This window comes from Pipistrellus hanaki (assembly GCF_964339955.1).
Source record: "Pipistrellus hanaki genome assembly, chromosome: X".
In the NCBI taxonomy this organism is placed as follows: domain Eukaryota; kingdom Metazoa; phylum Chordata; class Mammalia; order Chiroptera; family Vespertilionidae; genus Pipistrellus; species Pipistrellus hanaki.
Genome location: NC_140524.1, coordinates 31808678 through 31828591, shown reverse-complemented (window position 1 = coordinate 31828591; position 19914 = coordinate 31808678). Strand labels below are relative to the sequence as shown.

At 39.0% G+C, this 19914-nt stretch overlaps 1 protein-coding gene across 4 annotated transcripts in view; it reads left to right on the top strand.

Moving 5' to 3' along the window:
- Positions 1 to 19914, top strand: part of XIAP (X-linked inhibitor of apoptosis) — a 59913-nt gene that overhangs the window by 23856 nt on the left and 16143 nt on the right. For 2 of the 4 annotated variants that reach the window (XM_084870795.1, XM_084870793.1), the window contains exons 3-7: positions 1709 to 2617; positions 4178 to 4277; positions 5455 to 5533; positions 7284 to 7326; positions 14569 to 14769. In XM_084870795.1, the coding sequence (XP_084726921.1) occupies positions 1741 to 2617; positions 4178 to 4277; positions 5455 to 5533; positions 7284 to 7326; positions 14569 to 14769 (1300 nt within the window). In that variant the 5' untranslated portion in view covers positions 1709 to 1740. Of the gene's footprint in view, positions 1 to 1708; positions 2618 to 4177; positions 4278 to 5454; positions 5534 to 7283; positions 7327 to 14568; positions 14770 to 18264; positions 18353 to 19914 lie in introns of all 4 variants that reach the window. The other 2 variants (XR_014793769.1, XM_084870794.1) reach the window with 2 other exon arrangements.

The following is a 19914-nucleotide window of genomic DNA, read 5'->3' as shown; positions in this document are numbered from 1 at the left end:
AAAGAGCTGGTTATTCTTCCTAAGAAATCAATTAATGAGACAGAGACATTGTGATGTTCTTTTATTTTGCATTGACAAGCATATATAGAGTAGTGTTCGGAACTGTGTGAAATTCTGGAGAATCAGGTTTGCCTGAGGCAACTCCGATTTCAGCCTATTGTCCCAGGGTAATTGTTAGTAGCATCAGTTTTCAGTTTCAAAAAGTATCTAGGTTTTGAGGATAAGTAACTGACCATCCTTCTCATAATCCAACTATCGATAGTTCCTCTTGGTTTTTTTTTTTAACCTGGGTTAAAGATTACACAGTTATGATTTGGCACAGGGGTCCTCAAACTTTTTAAAGTGGGGGCCAGATCATGGTCCCTCAGAGAGCTGGAGGGCCGGACTATATGAACTACTAATTCCTACTGTAACACCTCGGCTGCGCTCACTGCCCAAAAAACCTGGCGGGCCGGATCAGACTCATTTTGGCAGATGTAATGAGGCTGCAATGGTACTTCTTTTTTTAATGTGTTTTATTGATTTTTTTACAGAGAGGAAGGGAGAGGGATAGAGAGTTAGAAACATCAATGAGAGAGAAACATCTGTCACACTCCTGCACACTCCCTACTGGGTATGTGCCCGTAACCAAGGTACATGCCCTTGACCAGAATCGAACCTGAGGCCCTTGAGTCCGCAGGCCGACGCTCTACCGACTGAGCCAAACCAGTTAGGGCTGCAATGGTACTTCTTATATTTAAACTTCCTTGACATGGGAAGTTGACAGCAAAAGGAACTACACATACTGTACTTAGTATTTCTCCTGAGCCACCCTCTAGAGCAGTGTTTCCCAACCTTCTCTCATGATGAGAATCACCTGGTGGAGTTGTTAAAACACAGATTCCTGAATCCCAACTAAGAAGTGCTAAACTAGAATTTTTGAGAACATATAGGTAAAATTGCATACCTAACTTAGTGCTCTGTATATAACATCTGTCTTAGAGCACTAGTTAAGTATACAATTTTACCTATATGTTCCCAAAAATCCTAGTTTAGCACTTCTTAGTTGGGATTCAGGAATCTGTGTTTTAACAACTCCATCAGGTGATTCTCATCATGAGAGAAGGTTGGGAAACACTGCTCTAGAGGGCAGTAGTATATACATCTGAAATGATCCAATTTCAATGAAAAATGCCCTCGTTTATGCATGAAAATCAGAAACTTGATGTACTTAAAGAACCCATTGGAATCATTATTGTGAATACTTTCTCTTTTGTTAAGCAAAAAAAAAATATTAAAATTAATTCATTAGCATTCTGAACATTCTTTTTTTTAAATTGTAGAAAGTGAACTTTGATGCCTCGAATATATAATAACCATTATAACAATTATGCATAGACTTTAAGAATCTGCATATTTTATGCTTTCATGTTTTCCCTAATTAATGATTTCACATGGTTAATTTTAATATATTCTGCATCACAGTTTCTATATTTGTGTGAAAATAAGCACTTAAAAATGAATAGTTCTGTTCTACTTGCTTAAGTATTTCCTCTAAAAGAGAAAACAAAAATGCTAGATTTTACTTTATGACTTAAAACATGTGGTAATGTAGAACTCTAGTATTTAGAATTAGAATGGTTTTTAGAGCTTGTGTAATTTTATAAGTGGGTAATTTGTTAGTTCCTAATATCAAAAGTGATTTCCTAATGTAATGTTCTCTTTTTAGAAAAGGTGGACAAGTCCTATTTTCAAGAGAAGATGACTTTTAACTGTTTTGGAGGATCTAAAACTTGTGTACCTGCAGCCATCGATAAGGATGAAGAATTTGTAGAAGAGATTAATAGATTAAAAACTTTTGCTAATTTTCCAAGTAGTAGTCCTGTTTCAGCATCAACGCTAGCACGAGCTGGTTTTCTATATACTGGTGAAGGAGACACCGTGCAGTGCTTTAGTTGTCACGCAGCAGTAGATAGATGGCAGTATGGAGACTCAGCAGTTGGAAGACACAGGAAAGTATCCCCAAATTGCAGATTTATCAATGGCTATTATTTTGAAAATAGTGCCGCGCAACCTACCAATTCTGGCATCCAGAATTGTCAGTACAAAGCTGAAAACTACCTGGGAGACAGAAATCATTTTGCTTTAGACAGGTCATCTGAGACTCATGCAGACTATCTTTTGAGAACTGGACAGGTTGTAGATATGTCCGACACTGTATACCCGAGGAACCCTGCCATGTGTAGTGAAGAAGCTCGATTAAAGTCATTTCAGAACTGGCCAGACTATGCCTACTTAACCCCAAGAGAGTTAGCTAGTGCTGGGCTCTACTATACAGGTGTTGATGACCAAGTGCAGTGCTTTTGTTGTGGTGGAAAACTGAAAAATTGGGAACCTTGTGATCGTGCATGGTCAGAACACAGGCGACACTTTCCCAATTGCTTCTTTGTTTTGGGACGGAATGTTAATATTCGAAATGAATCTGATGTCCTGGGTTCTGATAGGAATTTCCCAAATTCAACAAATTCTCCAAGAAACCCATCCATGGCAGATTATGAAGCACGGATCATTACTTTTGGGACGTGGATGTACTCTGTTAACAAGGAGCAGCTTGCAAGAGCTGGATTTTATGCTTTAGGTAAACTTTACTATAAAACCAGGCTAATAAATAACTTTCCAACTATCCCAGGGCTTCTAAAAAGTAAATAAATTTCTTTAGCCCCTTGAACTGGTAAATATTTAGGTATGGTCTGGCATGATTATGACATTATTCTGTTAACCCTTATGTTGGATATGTAATGTAACCACTGAATTTATGTGAAAGACTACTGTATTATGAGTCATGTTTATATTCATGTAATTGTTTTTTGGAGAAGGATGACATGCAAAAGATATAGGTATCCCTGATAAAACAATGGGTCTGATAGCAATACTAATACATTATGCATAAAACTAATTTATTGAATGCGTACTCTATGTGCTCAATATATATATATATATATTATATACATTTTCTCTGAACCTCTCAAGAAGAGCTAATATTAGAGAGTTTAGTTTGGCTGATAGTAAAATTGATATTAAAATTAGTATCTGCCTTTTGTACAGAGATTATATTTGAAAGCTGCCCTGTATGATACTTTATTATTTCAAATGAACTACCTTAGACATGCCAGGAAGAGCCATTAGTGTGATAGCTTCAAGGGATTTTCAGAAAAATTTACACCATTATGTATTTGATCCATTTACTTTAGGATTGAATAGTGCCAAAATACCAAGTATTTCAATATTTTATTTATATAGTCTCACATAGCAATCTTGAAGGTTATTGTCATGTAGCTACAACCTTAGAGAAACTTATCTTCTAACTTCATTATGCATTAAACTTTATTATTAAAGTTTCACAGTTTGAAAAGGTATAGTATTGATGGCCTCAAATGTCATGTTTAAAAAAGAATGTACTAGCCCTGGCTGGTGTGCTCAATGATTAGAGCATCAGCCTTTGCACCAGTGGGTCAAGGTTTTGATTCCTTGTCAAAGGGCATGTACCTGGGTTACAGGTCTGATCCCTGGCCCCATGTGGGAGGCAACCAATCAATGTGTCTTTCTCCCCCCACCCCTCTTTACCTTCCTCCCCCATCCCTCCCTCATGCTCTCTTCCACTCTGAAAATCCATGGAAAAAATATCTTTGCTCCTCGAGTGAGGATTTAAAAAAAAAAAAAAAAGAATAACAATTTTAATTTTCTATATAAAAATTGGGCTATTTTACTTTTGCATTCTGTAAAATACCTCAAGACGAATTAGTGAATTTAATGTGTATTTCCTCTTAAATGGTCATATCTGTTACTTAGATGTGAATTTGAATGTCTTCTTTTAAGCTCTGAGATTTTTATGTAAATTTAGAAATGCTTAATTTCATGGTGTTAAAATGTTTTTTTTAATTCATTTTAGATAGGGGGGAGAGAGAGAAACATCAATGTGTTGTTCCACTTATTTATGTATTCAATGGTTGATACCTGTATGTGCCCTGACCGGGGATCAAACCTGCAACTTTTGTGTATCGGGATGATGCTCTAACCAACTGAGCTACCCCGGCCAGGTAGCTCATTGATTGGTTGCCTCCCACATGGGGCCAGGGTATTTTTGTGTAAGCTTCTGATTGTACAAAATACATGTATTTTCACTTGTGTGTTTTCTTAGGTGAAGGTGATAAAGTAAAGTGCTTTCAATGTGGAGGAGGGCTAACTAATTGGAAGCCCAATGAAGACCCTTGGGAAGAACATGCTAAGTGGTATCCAGGGTAAGGTATTTCAATATTTATTAAGTAAAAGCCAAATTGGACAGTATGCAGTGGGAAGACTTGAATAACTTTTCACCTCAACTATTTTTGCCTTCCTATGGCTTGAAATTTACACCTGGTTTCTAAAAATGGGGTCACCTACTTTATAGGAGAAAAACACCAAAGACTTTTTCTCTGGTGATGAAAACAGTATTGCTTGTATATTATATTTATGACATTCAGATGATTCCATTTCTAAACATAAAGTATGCATGGGAGGAATGTATACTTTAGCTGTTGGAAGTAGGCTCTTTTACACTGGGCACAAGGGAACCCATTGCCAAGGAGATTCCTAAAGAACTCATCACACCCTTTAGCAAACATATTGTTTCTCACTGATTCTAAGATACAAAATTGTGTACATTTTCCAATCATTGAAATCTGGATACATCTGGTAGTAGGCCATAAGTTAATTAGCAACAATGGTACATAAAGCAATCATGCATTGTATAGTCAATGGCATCTTAGAGTGATGATGACATACTCTAAGTGTCTCTGCCATTTTTGCCTCTTTATTTTTTAAATTAATTTATTTTCCCCATTTGCCTCTTTAAAATAAAGTAACATATACAGAAGTGGTATGCATTTTTAATCTACAAACTAGTACAACTTGATAGTAATCATTTGAAAATAAATCTTAACCTTAAACAGCTTTAACAGGGAATGTTGAAAGCCTAAAGAATTCTTTTGGAATGCACAATTGGTTAATCCTCTAAATAACATTTGTTAAGATTAACTATTTAAAACTTAGAAAAAATGTTAAAGTGATAATTTAATAATTTGCTTAAAAGTTGTAAGTTTTCAAGTTGATTTAATTTTTTTTTTATTGATTTCAAAGAGGTAGGGGGAGGGAGAGAAAGAGATGGAAATGTCAGTGATGAGAGTGAATCATTGATCAGCTGCCTCCTGCATGTCCCACACTGGGGATTGAGCCTACAACTTTGGCATTTACCTGACTGTGACCTCCTGGTTCATTGGTTGATGCTCAAACATTGAGCCATGCCAGCAGGGCAAGTAACATTTTGTTTTGTGGTTCCTTAGAAATACTGAAAAGCAAGTTAATGGAATTAAGATGGTGGATATTATAACATACCCTTTACTAATTTTTCAGTTACTAAAGTTTAACCTTCTTGTTTAGGTGTAAATATCTGTTAGAAGAGAAGGGACAAGAATATATAAACAACATTCATTTAACTCATTCACTTGAGGAGTCTGTGGTAAGTCAAATATTGTAAAATATATATTTTCAGGTATTTTATACTTTGTTTTGCAATGATTTCTTGGTGTAAAATTTACAGTGTAGTGCTTTAAATTAATGTATGGTGAACTTTAAAGGAGAGATCTTGAAAAGTGTTTTTCTTTTTGTTAAATATTTTTGTTGATTTCAGAGTGGAAGGGAGAGAGATAGATAGAAGCATCAGTGATCAGAGAGAATCATTGATCGGCTGCCTCCTGCACTCCTGAGGATTAAGCCTGAAACCCAGGCATGTGTCCTGACCAGGAATTGAACCATGACCTCTTGGTTCATAGGTCAACATTCAGCTACTGAGCCACACTGGCCAGGCTCTCTGTTATTCTTAATCTGAAGCAAATTTGTGAAAAGGGGATTATGATTAACTGAATTTAATATCACTATAGGCAAAAATGGTCTTGAACTAAAATACTTGCATCTCTCAATCTTTTGAAATTTGTACTGTGTTTTGTACTCATAGTTTTAAACTTTCCACAGACAATAAAATCTCCAAAAGATATCTAAATTGATATTGTCACCTAGGGTGGCCAAGGTATCAATTAGTACCATGTGAAAAGAGGCCTGGAGTAGAATGAAAGACCAGAATTGCCATTATTGTTCTGCCGTGAGCTATATTGCCTCAATCAAGTTGAATCTTCCTGATTGCCAGCTTCTTGTCTGTAAAGTGAATGGCTTGGGTTAGATGATCTTTTACTTCCTTCTAGCTTCATCAGGCTATGCCTCTTGTGAATATTCATATGTTGAATTGGAATAAAGCCAATTTTAACCTGTTAACCGAGCGGGACCTATAAATACATCAAACATAAGCACTCTCGGGAACGGGTAGGACATATGAATACGTCCTTGAAATATATGTTGCGCCCTGAGAGGGATGGTATATATTTTTTGTAAACTTTTTTTTTTAAATATATTTTATTGATTTTCTTACAGAGAGGAAGGGAGAGAGATAGAGAGCTAGAAACATCGATGAGAGAGAAACATCGACCAGCTGCCTCTTGCACACCCCCTACTGGGGATGTGCCCGCAACCAATGTACATGCCCTTGGCCGGAATTGAACCTGGGACCTTTCAGCCCGCAGACCGACGCTCTACCGCTGAGCCAAACGGCTTCGGCTGTAATCTTTATAATTGTTTGTAAAATTTATAATTTTTTAATTCGATGTTTCCATTTTTTTGTTGGTATTCTTTTCTATTTGTTTGTAATTTTGTATTTTCCTTTGTGCTTTATATATAAATAAACGAAAAAATATATATTTCATTTATTTTAATTAAGTATAAATTAAAAAAATAATAATATAAAATTACGTCCGCTGCCGAAACCGGTTTGGCTCAATGGATTGAGCGTCGGCTTGGGGACTGAAGGGTCCTGAGTTCGATTCCGGTCAAGGGCATGTACCTTGGTTGCGGGCATATCCCCAGTAGGGGGTGTGCAAGAGGCAGCTGATCGATGACTCTCTCTTCGATGTTTCTAACTCTCTATTTCTCTCCCTTCCTCTCTGTACAAAATCAATAAAATATATTTTTTTAAAAATTATGTCCGCTGGGTGTGACATACTGGCACGTCCTAGTGAAAGAGTATGCGCCCGTTGAACGTTGCGTAAAAAGGGAACTCCCCGGTTAACAGGTTAAGTTCATGATTAATGTAACTTTTCAAATTGAGGTTATTGCCTTCTACCAAGAAGAATTTTAACTTATAATTCATATTTCTATTTTAGGGAAGAACTTCTGAAAAAACACCATCACTAACTAAAAGAATTGGTAAATATGCTTATTATAATAAATATACTTTCAATTTCATTGCCAACTTTATAGGGTAAAAAGGTAAACATATCTTTCAGGTTCACCAACGTGTATTTATTTGAGATGAGATTGCTATAAACTTAAGAAGTAACAACGTACCTATAAATATCACTAGGCTATTTATGTTTTCAGAACACTCCTGTGGAGGTTGGACAGTTACCTTTCCAAGTTTGGAAGGAGCAGCTAACTATAGGTTGTCCATCACCACTTCTGTTAAAATCACAAAAGGAAGTGTTAGATATATTTTTGTCCCTGGGGCTTTTTTAGTTAGCTAGGATCATGAATCCAGTGCTTTACTAATGTGCCGTCACCATAATTAACCCTAACTTACCTAAGTATTTCATGCTATCTTTGTGCCTTTCCCATCTTCGCAGAGGAGTATGGTTAATTTGTTTCATATTACCTCACAGAGGTAAAAGTTTTTATCACAAAGGTTATTTATTTATCATAGACATCTTTAAAACCAGAAATGTAATATGATAAGCAAGGAAGATATTGTTATCCCCATATTTCAGATGAGGAGAAAGAGTCAGAAAGGTTAAGTGACCTGTTTACAGATGCATTACAAATCTTTCGTGGAACTAGGGCTGTATTCTGAATTCTACATCACTACAGATCTCATTCTCAACTGAGGCATCATGTTTCAAAAATAGTAGAAAGTTTAATTTAGAATATGTCTGGTGATTCCCCACTCCCTATACTCATAGCATCACATGTTTAGTATCTTAAGGATTTCAAGGCAAGAGAATATTTTTATTTATAAATATGCTTGAGAAAGCAATCCACTTTTATGTAAGTTTTGTAATGGGAATTAAATAATACAGTTTAAGAAATCATTCATTCCAGCCTATATTTTTTAAATTATGTAGAAACAAACATTCTGTAACACTTCGTGATAACCATCCTTACAATGCATACTATTCTTTTTATGATTAACTAGAGGCCCAGTGACTGCAAGACTGACTTCTGCCACATGGGCCCAGCACTGACTGCTACAGGGGCTGCGATCAGATCCTGCTTTTCTCTCCTAGTCTCTGTCCGGGCCTGATTGCAGCTCCCTCAGCAGTCAGTGTTGAGGCACTGAGGCTGAGACACCTGGCAGCCCTCCAGTCAGGGCTGGGTCGCCACGGCAACTCAGGGCTGACTGCAGGGACTGATTTCCGGTTGGTTGAGCCTCCAGTCATTGTGAATGTGACAGACCCAGGGTTTTTATATATTAGGATGAAATTGGTGTTTTGGTTTAGGATTAATGTTTTTAAATTGAGATGATTTATTTAAAAATATTCACCATTATAAAGTGAATATATTTTGGTGGTTTTTAATGTATTTACAAGGTTGTGCAACCATCACTATTATTTAATTACAGAATATCACCATAACCAACAATAAACCCCATACCCATTAGCAATCACTTCCCCTTGCTGCCCCCCACATCCCAGCCCCAGACAACCACTAATCTACTCTGTCTCTATGAATTTGCCTATTCTGGACATTTCATATTAAATGGAATTATAATGGCCTCAAAGATCACTTATGTTGTACTCATATATGTGTATTTATTGTGGTGGAAAACTGTTTTTGTATGGACAATATATCTTATTTATTCATTTGTCAGTTGGTAGACATAGCTGATACTGCTATGAACATTTATGTACAATTTTTTTGTGTGCATGATTTTAATTCTCTTGGGTATATATTTAGGGATAGAGTTGCTGGGTCATATGGTAACTTTTATGTTTAACATTTTCGGTAAACTGCCAGTGTTCCAAAGTGGCTGCACCATTTCACATTCCCACCACCAGTGTATGAGGGTTCCAGTTTGTTTTTCCACATTCTTGTTAACATTTATTATCCTTTGTCTTTTTATTACAACCATCCTAGTAGGTGTAAAGTGTATCATCACGGGTTGTTTTTTTTTAGGGGGGAACTTTTTAAAATGTTTTTATTGGTTTTAGAGAGAGAGGAAGGGATTGGGAGAGAGAGAGAAACAGATCGGCTGCCTATTGCACACCCCTACAGGGGGTTGAGCCCACAAATTGGGCATGTACCCTGACCAGGAATCAACCAACAATCTCTTGGTGCATGGGCAAACACTCAACCACTGAGCCACACTGGCCAGGCCCTTATTGAGGTTTTGATTTGTATTTCCCTGATTGCTAATGATGTTGGGCAATTTTCATGTGCTAATTGGCCATTTGTATGTCTTTGGAAAAAATGTTCATCTCCTTTGACAGTTTATAGTTGGGTTAATTGTGTTCTTATTATTTAACTAGTGGCCTGTTGTGTGAAATTCATGCACGGGAAGGGGGTGTCCCTCAGCCCAGCCTGTACCCTCTCCAATCTGGGACTCCTCAGGGTATGTCCAACTGCTGGTTTAGGCCCAATTCCACAGGGTTGAACATTCCTCTTATAATCCTGGACCGCTGGCTCCTAACCACTCTGCTTGCCAACCTGCTCATCCCAACTGCCCCCACACACTGGCCTTCTCACCCCAAACTCCCCCCCTCCTTGCCGGCCTACTCACCCCTAACTGGTCCCCCCTGCCAGCCTGCTCGCCCCCAACTACCCCACCATGACTTTGTCCATTCTGTTCATCAGATTTTTTTATTCACTTGATTTTCAGATTCACTTGTTGATAGATATGTATTTGCTGTTCATAGTTTTTATTTTTACCTAATCCAGTCTAATTAGCATATTGCCCTTTTATTAGTATAGGTAGGATATGACATACCACCATAAGTATAACATATCTACCAGTATTACTCCATGAGAATACGTACTTCATGTGATAGGAAGGCACCTAATACATTACATCGTATATGTTGTAAGTAGTAGGAAATACTGTATTCATAGCAATAGTATACACCCTGTGACTTCCTGATTTGGGAATGGTTCCCCAGCTCTTTGAACGTTCCCTGGTCCCTGATGTATTTGGGAATAAAATAGCTCTGAGTTTGGAAAAATTAAATTACAATCATGACTCTAATTCAGCTGCTTCCTGTACTTACAGCCAGATAACAGGAAAAACACCCCAGGGCCAGCGCTTCCTATAGCTGAGCTCCAGAGTGAGGGCCTGTGGCCCAGCGATAGGTGGGTGACAGCAACTGGAGGCACCTCTGGTCCATCCTGCTGTCAGCCCACCAACTGGGGCCCTCTGCTTCAAGCCCCTCCTGAGCACCGGTGCCTCCTAACGGGGTCCTGTGCAGGCGTCCCATTTTCATTAAAATGTTTAACCCACACCCGCTACATCGGTATCTGAAGGCAATCTGGGGGCAGACAGTAATCCCAGAGGTGCTCGCCGGCCCCATGGCTGCGACTAAGACCCAATTCCTTAACCAGGGACCTGGCACTAGGCAGGTGGTAGTGGTGCTTCCTCCCCAACCCGCTCTGGAGTGGGTCCCTGTGGTTTTAGAACCAAACTCCACGGGCCTCCCTGGGCAGCAGCGGCCCTGAGCCTGCCAGCTCTCCCTGATCCCGCCAAGGCTTGCTTCTTACACTTGCTGAAAACCTTCTCAGTCCACTTCTCATAGTAATCTTCATCAGGGCTGAGGGGACTGGGCACCAACATCCTTGTGATGGTGAGACGGTCAATTTGCATATTCTGTCTTTATTGGATAGGATCGTAAGAGTTCTTTTTTTTTTTTAAATAAATCTTTATTGTTCAGATTATTACAATTGTTCCTCCCCCCTCTCCTCCATAGCTCCCTTCAACCTGGTTTCCATCCAACCCTCTGCCCTTACTCCCCCCCCACACACACAGTCCTCATCCATAGGTGTACAATTTTTGTCCAGTCTCTTCCCATACTCCTCACTTCTCTTTCCCTCCGAGAATTGTCAGTCCACTCCCTTTATATGCCCTTGATTCTGTTATATTCACCAGATTATTCTGTTCATCAGATTTTTTTATTCACTTGATTTTTAGATTCACTTGTTGATAGGTATGTGTTTGCTGTTCATAGTTTTTATTTTTACCTTTTTCTTCTTCCTCTTCTTAAAGAATACCTTTCAGCATTTCATATAATACTGGTTTGCTGGTGATGAACTCCTTTAGCTTTTTCTTATCTGTGAAGCTCTTTATCAACCTTCCAATCTGAATGATAGCTTTGGTATAGTAATCTTGGTTGTAGGTTCTTGCTAGTCATCACTTTGAATATTTCTTGCCACTCCCTTCTGGCCTGCATAGTTTCTGTTGAGAAATCAGCTGACAATGTTATGGGTGCTCCCTTGTAGGTAACTGGCTGCTTTCAAGATTCTCTCTTTGTCTTTTGTTCTTGGCATTTTAATTATGATGTGTCTTGGTGTGGTCCACTTTGGATTCCTTTTGTTTGGGATTCTGTGCGCTTCCTAGACTTGTAAGTCTATTTCTTTCACCAGGTGGGGGAAGTTTTCTGTCATTATTTCTTCAAATAGGTTTTCAATATCTTGCTCTCTCTCTCTAATTCTGGCACCACCATAATTCTGATGTTGGTACGCTTGAAGTTGTCCCAGAGGCTCCTTACTCTATCTTCATATTTTTGGATTCATTTTTCTTTTTTCTCTTCCAATTGGGTATTTTTTGCTTCTTTATATTTCAAATATTTGACTTGATTCTTGCAATCCTCTAGTCTGCTGTTGGATCTCTGTATATTACTTTTTATTTCAGTCAGTGTATGCTTAATTTCTAGCTGGTCCTTTTTCATATCCTCGAGGGTCTTGCTAAATTTTTCGGCCTTTTCTAAAAAAGTCTTGAAAAACCTTATAACCGTGGTTTTGAACACTATAGCCAGTCATTTGTTTTCCTTCATTTCTGTCATTTGTGACCTGTTTCTTTGTCTCTGCATTTTCGCTGCTTCCCTGAGTGGATAGAGTGGCTTTCTGTGCTAGGTATCCTATAGGGCCCAGTGGTTTGGCCTCACCAGTTACCTGAGGTGGACACTCTTGGTGCACCCCTTTGTGGGCTGTGTGCACAGTCTTGTTGTAGTTAAGCCTTGATTGTTGTTGGTCTTGCTGGGAGGAATTGACCTTCAGGCCAATTGGCTGTGAGGATCAGCTGTGTCTATGCTGTGAGAACTTCTGTGCTGAAGACACCCTTATGAGGCAAGACTTGCTTCAGTGGGGCTTTGGTGCTCACTGAGTCTTCCCCCTGAGTTTGTCCCTTATAGATCTGAGGAGTTATAATCTGAATGGTCCCACTCTGACCCCTGGGTACACTGGCTCTTGCATCTCCAAGGAGGTGCTAATTTAGCCTCTGCCTGGGGCCACCCAGCAGGATCTATGGAGAGATCTGCAGATTCCTTTTCTTGTTTTTTGGATTTTGGAAGTGCCCAGATGAGGCTCAGTTGTGAAGTAATGCAAGCTGCTGTGGGGCTTTGGGACTTTTTTTTTTCTTTTTTTTTTATGTTCTGGGGCGCTCTGACTCAGCTGAAGTTTGTTAGGTAAGTTTAGAATTCAAAGGACCAGGCCATTCATATACAAAAGCATCTGCACTCAGCGTGGATGGGGCGGAGTTACAGGGCGGATCAATCAGCAATGGCTTTGTGGGGTGGGATCTCAGGGCAGAGCAGACAGAAATGGCTTCCCGTCAGCCCTGATCTAAGAGTCCCCTGGGTCTCAGTGTCCTAAGTAATTGCTGCAAGCACCTCTGAGAGAAAGCCGTCCTCGAGTTTAGTCTGCTGCCAGACAGTCCAGTTTCTCCCCATATGAGTCTGGGTCCCCAGAGTCTCACCTGAAATGGAGTTCAGAGCAATTGGGAGCTTTTGTCTTCTTCCCAATTGAGAAAGCCAGCCATGTACTCAGTTGCCACTCAGCCAACTTTGCTATGGTTCTGGATGATGTCTGTTTTGTCTTTTAGTTGTAGTTTTGCAATTGTTGTGCAAGGCATCAGTTTAGGTGTTTACCTAGGCCACCATCTTGGTTTCAAGAGTTCTTGATATATATATTCTAATTCTTTTTATATGTAAGTTCCTTATCAGATACATGATTTGCACATATTTTCTCCTTTTCTGTACATTGTCTTTTCATTCTTGTTGGTGTCCTTTAAAGCAAACCTTGGTTGTGGGCACATCCCCAGTGGAGGGAGAGGGGATGTGCAGGACGCAGCTGATAAATGTTTCTCTCTCATCGATGTTTCTAACTATGTCTCTCCCTTCCTCTCTGTAAAAAAATCAATAAAATATATATATTTAAAAACCATGATGTTTTACTCCTGTCTATGAGATTCATCCATGTTGCCTATGGCAGTAGTTTGTCCTTTTTTGCTGTGTGGTATTTGAATATACCACAGTGTACTTAGCCATTCTCACCTGATGATGGATTTGAGTTGTTTTCAGTTTGGGGCTGTTATAAACAATGTTGCTGTGAATAATCTTTTGTATGTCTTCAGTAGATATGTGCATCATTTTTAATACCCCAGAGTGGAATTGATGAATCAGAGGGTATTAATATTCTCTTTAGCACTTTCTTACATAACTGGTATTCCTATTCTGAGTACTGTTAAAGTGAATTTCTGTTTGCTTCCTTGTTTTTACCTAGTTCATGCCCTTTAGCTATAAAAACTAAGTCTAAGAAATAGGAAATTCATACTTTCAAGGTCATAAACTTCCCCGTTTCCCATTATTTTTTCAAATTAATTGCTAGGGACACAGTAAAGACATTTGTTCTTTAAGTGCCTTAACGTAGTTGTCAGTGTGTACATCTGATTTGGAAAATGTTCAGATTTTTTAAGCGCTTAGCCCTTACCTGTTTTACTTTATCTTGCACTATTTTATAAAGTCTTTTAAAAAAATATTTATTTATTGACTTTTTACAGAGAGGAAGGGAGAGGGATAGAGAGTTAGAAACATTAATCAGCTGTCTCCTGCACACCCCCCACTGGGGATGTGCCACAACCAAGGTACATGCCCTTGACCGGAATCGAACCTAGGACCCTTCAGTCTACAGGCCAATGCTCTATCCACTGAGCCAAGCTTGTTAGGGTTCATCAAGTCTTTAAACAACCTAATCTCACCTCACAGTGACCTAAAATACTGCATTTTCAGTTATTATAAAATTCTGAAATTGATCCATCAGTGCCTAAATATCTTAGAGTAGTTTGGGTTTGCTGGTTTGTTTTTGGTATATTTTCTTCCTTAAATTTTTCTTTTTAACTATACTTTGTGTTGAGTTCTGTTAATGAAAATAATTGTTTAAACTGTTGTTTTTGCTCACCAATTTTTATTTCAGATGATAACATCTTTCAAAGTCCTATGATACATGAAGCTATACGAATGGGATTCAGTTTCCGAGACATTAAGCAAAAAATGGAGGAAAAAATTCAGACATCTGGGAGCAACTATAAGTCACTGGAAGTTCTGGTTGCAGATTTAGTGAGCGCTCAGAAAGACAGTACACAACATGAATCAAGTCAGACTTCATTGCAGAAAGGTATGCTTGGTTAGTTTTAAAAAAGTTACACCTAATAGTACTTCATTATGGTTAGTATTTTATTTGGTTTTGTGACCCATTCATTTCCCTCCTCACATTCCCCCTTAGAATGAACAATTTTTTAAAAATATGTTTTATTGATTTTTCACAGAGAGGAAGAGAGAGGGATAGAGAGTTAGAAACATCGATGAGAGAGAAACATCGATCAGCTGCCTCCTGCACACCCCCTACTGGGGATGTGCCCGCAACCAAGGTACATTCTTGACCGGAATCAAACCTGGGAACTTCCAGCCCACAGGCCGATGCTCTATCCACTGAACCAAACCGGTTTCGGCAGAATAAACAATTTTTTGACTTTTTATTATGAACAATGTCAAGGAGCCCTGTTGATGTGGCTCAGTGATTAAGCATCAACCTTTGAACCAGGAAATCACTGTTCGATTCTCGGTCAAGGCACATGCCCTAGTTTCAGGCTTAATCCCCAGTGTGGGGTATATAGGAGGCCACCAATCAGTGATGATCTGTCATTGATATTTCTCTCCCTCTCCCTTCCTCTCTGAAGGCAATATATATATATTAAATGTCAAACACAGTCAAAAGTGGAGAGGACAGTATAATGAACCCTGATATACCCATCAACCAGTTTCAGTAATTTTCAACACTTTTCCAATCTTGTTTCATTACTTCCCCCAGTGTGGTTTTTTTTTTTTGCTATATTATTTCATAGTAAATCCCAGATATCCTGTATATCATTCACCTATAAATTCTTCAATAAGTATCTAACAGATAATAATTTTTTAAATAACCTTACTACTCTGTGTTAGTCTGAGAATACTATAGGCAGACAACAGACATTTATCACAGTTCTGGGGCCTGGGAAGTCCAAGATCTAGGTGCAGACAGATATGGTTCCTGATGAGGACTTTTTCCAAGCTTGCAAATGGCTGCCTTTTCTCTGTGTCCTCACATGGCTGAGAGAGAATTACTGGTTTCTTTTCTTCTTTATTATATATTTTCTTCTTTAACATATTTTTATTGCTATCAGAGCGAAAAGGAAGGGAGAGGGAGAGAAAGATGGAAACATCAATGATAAGAATAATTGATTAGTTACCTCCTGCACACCCCTCATTGGGGATTGAGCCCATAACCTGGGCAGGTGCCCTGACCAGGAATCTAACCGTGACCTCCTGGTTCATAGGTCGATGCTCAACCAAAGAGCCACACTGGCCAGGCTATGCTCTATTTTATTTTATTTTATTTTTTTTTTTTAATTGATATTTTACAGAAAGGAAAGGAGAGAGATAGAGAGCTAGAAATGTCGATGAGAGAGAAACATCGACCAGCTGCCTCCTGCACACCCCCTACCAGGGATGTGCCCGCAACCAATGTACATGCCCCTGACCGGAATCGAACCTGGGACCCTTCAGTCCGCAGACCGACGCTCTACCACTGAGCCAAACCGGTTTTGGCTATGCTCTATTTTAGATAAAGAACAACAAAGGCTAATTTTTATCATTGTGTGTAGAATAAGTTGAAACTGGGTTTAGAGTGTTCTGCAACTTTTCATATGAGATAAACATATAAAGGGATCATATTACTAAATAGTGCTTGAATGAATGGCACCTTAATACTGTGCATCATATATAGAAAGTGTATTAAATAATGTAGAAGAGAAGCATATAACTCTTTCATGAGAAAAAAAAAAGATTAAAAAAATAGGAAGAGACTGAACATAAACTGTGCACCTATGGATGAGAACAATGAGGGTGGGGAAAGGGCAGAGGGTGGGGTGGGAACCTGGTGGAGGGGAGCAATGGAGGGGGGGCGGGAAGAGGAACATCTGTAATAATATGAACAATAAAGATTTATTTTAAAAAAAATAGAAGTACATTAGATTAAAAAATAAAATACAGGCTCCTCCTTTAAGGATGACTGCTACTCTGGTACTTGCCAGCTGCACTGAAGGTTAAAGAAAAGGTATCAGACTGAATACATTTATTATAATTACTAGAGGCCTGGTGCGCAAAAGTCGTGCATGGGTAAGGTCCCTAGGGCTGGCCGGCAATTAGGGCCTATCTGTGGCACAATGGGGGGGGGGGGGTCCCACTGGCATCCACCTTGGCCGGCCTGGGGCCTGTGGGCTGGGGGGCAGCTTCTGCATTGAGCGTCTGTCCCCTGGTGGTCAGTGCACGTCATAGCGATCAATTGTCTCACTGGTGGTTTGGTCAATTTGTATATTAGGCTTTTATTATATAGGATTGTTCTCTGAGCTCTTGACCACTTCTCCCAAAAGATGAGAATTTTTGTAGTACTAAATAAACCTAAATATTTACTTAATTTTTTATGTTAAAGATCATTGTGATCTTTGTCATTTCAGATGTCTTTGAAACATTACTCAAAGAATTACGAGTCATAAAACAGTATAACATTAATGATTTTTTAAATTACATCAGTTGATGTAAAAGATCCAGCAGAAAGCCTAAGATTCTTTTCCTAAAGTTGCATTTATTAAAATATGTAATAGCTCTACTTGCCTTAGCCATGGTAAAATAAATCATTTACTTTGTTATCTTTGTACTGCAGTAGAAATACAAGTGATTGTGTTGTTTTTCTCTGTATCTTAACCACAACTCAAGCTATTTAAGTTTGAGAGTAAGGTGTTAGTTTTTATGCCTCAAGTGGTCTGCAACAGAAGGATTTTATAGGTTGCAATAGGAAGAGAGTCAATGGGTTCTTATTATCTCAGAGATTACAAGCTAGGATGGTGAGGGAAGGAAGGTCTAAGCAATGGCAGCTCTTAGGGGCAGGGGTTGCAATTTATTGGTTAACCTCTCCTTAGTCTCACTAAATAGAGAGGCAGATTATTGATACTGGCTATCTTCTCATGCTAGGGTTGCTGCTTATTTCTCCTCTCAAAGGCTGATGAAGAAAAATGGCACTAAAATGTTTTCATTCTAGCCGAAACCGGTTTGGCTCAGTGGTAGAGCGTTGGTCTGCGGACTGAAAGGTCCCGGGTTCGATTCCAGTCAAGGGCATGTACATTGGTTGTGGGCACATCCCCGGTAGGGGGTGTGCAAGAGGCAGCTGGTCGATGTTTCTCTCATCGACATTTCTAGCTCTCTATCTCTCTCCCTTCCTCCTCTCTGTAAAATATCAATAAAATATATTTTAAATAAATAAATAAATAAAATAAAATAAAATAAAATAAAATAAAATAAAATAAAATGTTTTCATTCTAGCCTGGCCAGTGTGACTCAGTGGTTTGAGTGTCGACCCATGAACCAAGAGGTTTCTAGTTCAATTCCCAGTCAGGGCACATGTCTGGGTTGCAGGCTCGATCAGCTGCAGGGGGCATGCAGGAGGCAGCCAATCAATGATGTTTCTCTTTCATTAATGTTTTCAGTCATTTAAAAATGAATTTTTAAATTCTATACAAAATAGCAGGTGGGCCTAATTGAAGTAAAACAGGTATAAGTGGTTTTTGGTTTTTTTTAGAAAACTACAGTGTCACTGTTGCTTACTAAGAACTCCTAGATTGAATACTAACTTTTATCCCAGTGGTTGTATGACCAAAAAAGCCCCAGTAAGTATAATAGTATTCTAAAAATAGTATCAGCCCTAGCTGGTTTGGCTCAGTGGATAGAGCTTTGGCCTGAGGCCTGAAGGGTCTCGGGCTTGATCCCCAGTAGGGGCATGCAGGGGGCTGCCGATCAATGATTCTCATCATTGATGTTTCTATCTCTGTCTTCTTCCTTCCTCTCTCTGAAATCAATAAAAAAAAATTTTTAAGATTTTAAAAAATAAAATAATTGCACAGTATGATATAAAGTCCTTTATTTTGTCCCGGCCGGTGGTGCTCAGTGGTTAAGCATTGACCTGTGAACCAGGAGGTAACAATTAGATTTTAGATCAGGGCACAGGCCCAGATTGTGGGCTCAATCCCCAGGAGGGGCTTTGTGGGAGGCAGACAGTCAAATTGTTCTCTCTCATTGTTGATGTTTCTATCTTTCCCTCTCCCTTTCTTTCTGAAATGAATAAAAATGTAGTTTTTTAAAATTACCCTGTTTTGAGCTTATAGTTTTGATGATGCTCAGATAGTTGCCTTTGAAGAAAAAGTAGATTAAATAATCCTTCCTTATACCCCTTGGGTAGTGTTTCCCAAAGTGTGGTACTCGTACCCCCAGGGGTATGGGAAGAGTTTGGTGGGGGTATGCGTTGCACCGGAGTTTGGTGGGGATAAGCACTGCACCGTGCTTAGCTGCGCCTAATTCTACATTCTCATGAGTACGAGGGGTACTCAGCATTACGAAAATTATAGAAGGGGTACACATATGTCAAAGGTTTGGGAAACACTGCCCTAGGGAAACCTTTTTGAAGCATAAATCTCAACATATCTCTCTCCGAGTTAAAACCTTCATTGGCTCCCTGAGGATCAAGTTCAAACTCCTTTACATGGGCTGCCAAATATTTCATAATCCGGCTCCTCCTAACCTTCTATAGCCTTATTTCATGCTATTTCCTCTTCAAATTCTATTCCCAAGCCTTACCTGTGGACTTGTAGGCCCTGTTCTGTCTCTTCCTTGGACCCTACTTATGCCATTCTTCTACCTAGAACACCCTTCTTCCTCTGCCCCTGTCCCCCAAGGCCTCTCCCTCTCCCCAGTTTATTCCCACTCATCCTTTAGGACTCGGTTTAGGTATACTTTCCTCCAGGAGGCCTTCTCTTTATGTGTTCAAACATGTACCTACCCTTCCTATGTTCTTCATAACACATTGTAACTACTTTTATCATTACACTGTACTATAATTTCATGCTTACTTGGGTTCCTTGTCTGTGAATGATCAGGGACCCAGGGTCTATATATATATATATATATAATTGTTGTATCTCTAGTGTCTAGAGCCTATTTAAGAGTTCAGTATCTGTTGAATAAAATTAAATCACTATTTCAAAAATTTATTTTTATAATAGTGTTCCCCATTGTTGTTAAAAGGGATACCATGAAAAAGGAGCTCTCTAGTTAGGTAGGGAAATGCATTATGAATTTCTAAAAGAGGACAAAAACTATATTATACTTCTCTGAACTTGATAGAAATGGTTTCCAAGTGCCAGTAGGCTCAACCCCCAAAATTTTAGATTCAGTG